The 5,242-nt window shown below is 35.5% G+C and overlaps 1 protein-coding gene across 1 annotated transcript; it reads right to left on the bottom strand.

Annotated features, from left to right (window-relative positions):
• Positions 1-982: 982 nt before the first annotated feature.
• LOC105173473 (zinc finger A20 and AN1 domain-containing stress-associated protein 8) lies at positions 983-4,809 on the bottom strand. Its single transcript, XM_011095223.3, has 3 exons — positions 4,686-4,809; positions 4,489-4,544; positions 983-1,802 (listed from the first exon to the last, which is right to left on the bottom strand). Exon 3 carries the CDS (start codon positions 1,788-1,790, stop codon positions 1,284-1,286), a length of 507 nt encoding a protein of 168 aa, XP_011093525.1. The 5' UTR covers positions 1,791-1,802; positions 4,489-4,544; positions 4,686-4,809; the 3' UTR covers positions 983-1,283.
• Positions 4,810-5,242: the final 433 nt, after the last annotated feature.

The raw sequence follows: 5,242 nt of genomic DNA, 5'->3' as shown, positions 1-5,242 counted from the left end.
TAAATTTATAGTTATAGTTGATGTACACAGGAGTAGTGAATTTGCATAACTAATGTACATATGAATTTGTTCATGTTAAAAATATAATTTTTTTCATATTTAAGATATTATGTAATAGCTTTTTTTTAAAAAATATTTTTTAATAAATCATAGAGATGCTTAACTGGTTTAATAACTTAAGAGATAATTACACTCTATTTTTCTGAAATTTGGTATAATTACAAGTAAATTTCATATAGTTTAGAAAATTACATTAACTTTAAAATTTAATTCAATCTAACAAATATATCCGTCCATTAACCAAAATTCATCAAATTTGTTGATATTAACAAAAAAATTGAATGTTATCCTTGATTGACTTATTACTGACTTATTGCAGGATAAATAAATTTTTTTTGAACTAAACTATCCTCATAACGGTGAAAATATACCTGCTCACATACATTAACGTGTAAAGATATATAAAAATAATTTTATCTCAAAAAATTTATTTGGCCTAGTATAAAACAGTAATAAATCAATTAACGGTAAACATAAAATTTTACCTAATTTATTTGTTAATATCAGTAAATTCGATAAATTTTAACTAACGGATGAACTTGTTGATTAGACGGAAGCAAATAACACAAATACTAATTATAATTTTTCAAACCACAAAAATTTTACGTATAACTACACTAAATCTCAGAACACTAGAGTATAATTACCCATAAATCTAACTCTTGATTCCGAGTTCTGGTCTTGGTCCATGAAATTTAATAACATGAACTTAGCCAAATCGTTGTCATCTCTACCCAACACCCTGGCGCTTATGCCACTCTTGCTTTTGCTACTAATATCAACTTGTTATGACCATTTGTATCATTACTATTTATTAGCACTTTGAACGCATCACATTCTGCAGTAACTCAGAATCATTATTGCTACAGACGTAACGGAGCAACATATGTGATGCTGCAATTGAGCCGTCTCATAGCTAAGATTTCACATAAACAAGCTACATATATTATTACTAGATCTAAAGCAACACTAGAAGAAAGTCCAAAGACACATCAGCAATCATTAATAACCATCAAACCACAACTCAAACAAGCACTAGATGGAGGATCATAAAGATTATATTCTTGTTTTAAACAAGAATATTACAGTTTGCTTGGTTGGAAAGATGCCCCTGCATTGCGTTCGTCGACCCACAGCCAAAGGGCAACCTTAAGCAGCAGTACATTCTTCCACATCTGACGGATGAGAAAAACAGTGTGCGTCAACAACCCGAACCTTGTTTTCTATATCTTGTCAAGCTTTTCTGCCTTGACAATTGGGTTGGCTTTGGCTATAGCTTCCTGCCCCACAGTACGGTAATCAAAGGGGCAGTTGTGTTTGTCAGAGTAACGATGAACGGCACAGTAAATACTGCCACACCGACAAATAAACCCTGTCAAACCAACACGCTTCCTGCAAGCGCCGCACCTTTTTGGGCCATCTTTAACTTCCTCACTTGTCTCGCTTGCCGGCGATGCAGAAGATATTTGTATTGTAGCCACCGTGACCTCTGATGAGGCGGCCTGTGCTTCCTTGACAACAGCAACATTTGTTCCTTCGATACTGGAGCTCCCGTTCACAATACTTTGAATGGATGAAGCAGCAAGTTTAGCCTGTTCTTGCTTCATAACGAGGTCTTTGTAACACTTAGAACACATGTTCATGGTTGCTGCTGTTCCAAAGAACCCACAGTTGTTGACACAGAGGATGGGAGCTTGAGGAGTTTGGCATCCCGTCTCATTTTGTTCCATTTTTGTTTTTTCCTGCAATAAAGTGTCTCATAAATATAGTAAGCCTACTTTTCCAGAATAGCATAACATATCCATGCAGCCTATTGGGATTCTACAATTGCTTTACAAGCAAACATGTTGAGCATATAAAGTTCATACCATTAATTCCTCAACCCATAAACTTCACGACATGTGCGATCCAATAGCACGTATACTGTGTTCATTGGCAGATACAGCCATTCAAGTTATCCCCAGCACCGACATTCAGAAAACTAAAATCATGGAAGAAGGATAAAAAAATTTGCAAGCACAGTCGCAAAAAAGCGTTGAACTTCGATCTTTTGCAAGTCGTTGGTGATACATGAAAAGCATCCCCTCCGAACAAGAGAGAAAGAATCAAAAGGAGGTAGTCAAAGACTAAAAGGAGGAAAGGAAGACATGCCATCCGAGATAAGGAAAAAGACAAAGAGACGAAGAGTGGAACAAAGCAGATAACAAGACACGACAGACCTGCAGGTTTACTAGATGACTTTTCTACATGACCTAAATGATGTGACAGGATCCAGGAAGAGCATTCTTTCATACATCCTTTTAAATTCAAATTTGTCAAAGATCTTAGATAATGGTGCATGAAAGAGTATTTCCAACACCTGAACTTCCCAACCACATCCTTGCATTCAAGCAAATGGAATAAGAAACCAAGTACTAATTTATGAGCTTGCTCTCCAGTAACTGGGTAGGATTATAAATTCAAAGAACATACATGAATATATAAAATAACTAAACCCCAAGAGCCAAAACTCAAAAGTTATACATGTCGAACTCTTCATATATGATAATATAAAAATGATCATAAGAGATGCTAAAGAAGCACAAAGCCAGAGAAACCCTTGCCCCAAAGCTATATAATGCAATAGAACATCTGTTCTCAACTCAAGAAAATGGAATCTCCAAGCCAAATTCATTCTAAGTCTAAACAAGCCATTCATCCACTTCTTTGAAGTAGTAGGATGGAAGCAGCTCGTGTACAAAATCTTTTAAGATAACACAGACAAACCTATCAACAACCTTAAGAAACCTTCATAACAATTATGACAAGTGTTGGTTATTACAATATTTCAACATCTGAAATTCATACAATGGCATAGTTTCCAACAATTCATCTAAGAGCAAAATGATGCGAGACACTAGTTGCATCTGAACGCACTGTATAAATACAGCATGAGAAACAATAGTGTTCGATGTATTCTGCTGCCAATTACGATATTCCTAATTAAGTAAACCCCTAATAAAGCAAGCACCTGGGTGCTTAGACAATGGAGTTTCTCTAGCCCTACTTTTGGTCTTCTCATATGAAGAAGTGTGTCAACCACTCGCCAGATGGAGTCCAATGCTAAACACTACAATTCGTCCCAAATAAAATGCAAGTCGAACGTACAAAATGATAGAAGCACGGCGCCAGCAAGGTGACCATGCCAATCAAGACTCGTATTCATAATTACCTAATTTACATTATCGTCTTCCCAATAGTGTTAGAATTGTGACCCTTCCCTTTCGTCATGCCACCTCTCTTTCAGCTCTGGATTTATTTTATCAGTTATGGCAACTTGTAGGATTTTGATGGACATTCTTGCAATCATTTCACAGGTCATAATACAGAGAGAGAGAGAGAGAGAAAGAAGAATAAGAACCTCAATAATCTCAAGGAAATGCAAAATATATGCCTTTTGGCACCGTGTATGATACTTGTCCCTCCCCTCCCTTTTGTCGTGCTTTATCCTAATTACACTTCCCCTATCTGTTTTTCACCTAATATTTCATTAATGTGGTTGATAATCTCTTCTACTTGTTCCTAGCCAATCCGACATCACTTTAGCTACTACTCCTGAATTTGATGAACACAACAGGTAAGTCAATAGGATTGACTTTCTACTACACAGTATCATTGTCGCTGCATTTGATGAACATGGAAAGATATAGGATAGAATATGTTCAATATGAGTTATTACTGAAACTAACATTACAAAATTAAACATGTGGATTTGTCCAGGGTTTTACTTAATTTTTCCATAATTTGCATCAAAAATAGTGTGTATCCTCTGAATCTATAACAAAGGCTGCATTGCACTTGTGATGTGCACTTCACTCAACCCAGTGTCTGGCTGTCCTGATAACGCTTAAGCCCAAGCACCTCAATGCTTTTTTCTTATTTAATAAATAACCAAAAAGTCTCGAAAAATTTCACCTTTGTTATCAAAGAAACTTTATGATAGAAACGCAATTAAGACCAACTATTAGTCTATTATACATTGAAACTGTTGCTACAGAAATAATTCTCTTCACCATCCAGAGGTCTTGGAAGGCAACAACTTCTTCTACTTTGAGATCCTGTTTGGAGCTCCAACCTAAATATCTAAGCCAAATACTGGTAATCAGATGGACAACACAACAAAAAGTGAAACCATTCCTCCTACTCATCAAATCTTACTAAACAGTCTTGCAAACACTATCTGAAGATTTTGACCACGTAATCAAATTATTACAATATCAAAATTGCACTATTTGATCAGACAGAGAACTTCTTCATTAAATTGACCTTTCCTAACAAAAATTCAACTTTTTGCAAAATAAATAATAATACATAGATACAATAATAGGACTAAAACACAACAAAAATAATACAGGAAACAAAAAAAGCAAGTACCGGAGAGAAACTGACCTGTTCGCCGAGGAGACAGAAGAGAATAATTTGTCAGAGTTTCCCCTTCTAATCCCCTGTTAATCAACAACAGAACAAATCAAACCCACAAAAAACAAAACAAAAAATCAACAGCTAATACTATAATGGCAAGTCGAACAGTTTATTCCTCAATACAATTACATCTAAACTATTAAACAATAATTTGAGAGACTAACCCTAGAATCGAACAGGAAATGATGTGGGATAGAGACAGAGACAGAGAAGTTTGAACACACAGGGTACTGATAAATGGGAAATGAGCTGGTTATCTACTCTCGGTCTACCTGATCTTGTGCCACGTTTCGCGTGGTCACTGGTGGGTCACTATATTAGTACGCATGCAGCCAGTTGGAAGCGGGGTTGCATTGAATGGTGATGGAAGGAGGGGCATGCGATTATTATGGGTGGGGGCTCATTATTTTTTAAAACTCATAAAAAATATTAATATTTTAATAGTATAGATTATTAGCAGATACGTGGCAGTAGTTGGCTGACTATCTTGTTTCATTTTTGGATAAATTGCAGTTCACTCCCTCGATTATTATTTTTTAAAGAATAAACCCTTAAAAACGCAAAACTTAGAAAACGCCCCTTGAAAATTAAAATTTATTGAACATTATCCAAATAACGATGCTTATATATGAATGTTCCAAAGACTTCATTCTCGGGGTTACCTGGTATATTTTAATTTTTCAAGGGCACGATCTCACATTTGAAAATATAACTAATGCGT

Source organism: Sesamum indicum, linkage group LG11, assembly GCF_026168435.1.
Source record: "Sesamum indicum cultivar Baizhima isolate 11 linkage group LG11, ASM2616843v1, whole genome shotgun sequence".
In the NCBI taxonomy this organism is placed as follows: Eukaryota; Viridiplantae; Streptophyta; class Magnoliopsida; order Lamiales; family Pedaliaceae; genus Sesamum; species Sesamum indicum.
The sequence above is the reverse complement of the archived record's forward strand: the minus strand, read 5'-3'. Positions and strand labels throughout refer to the sequence as shown.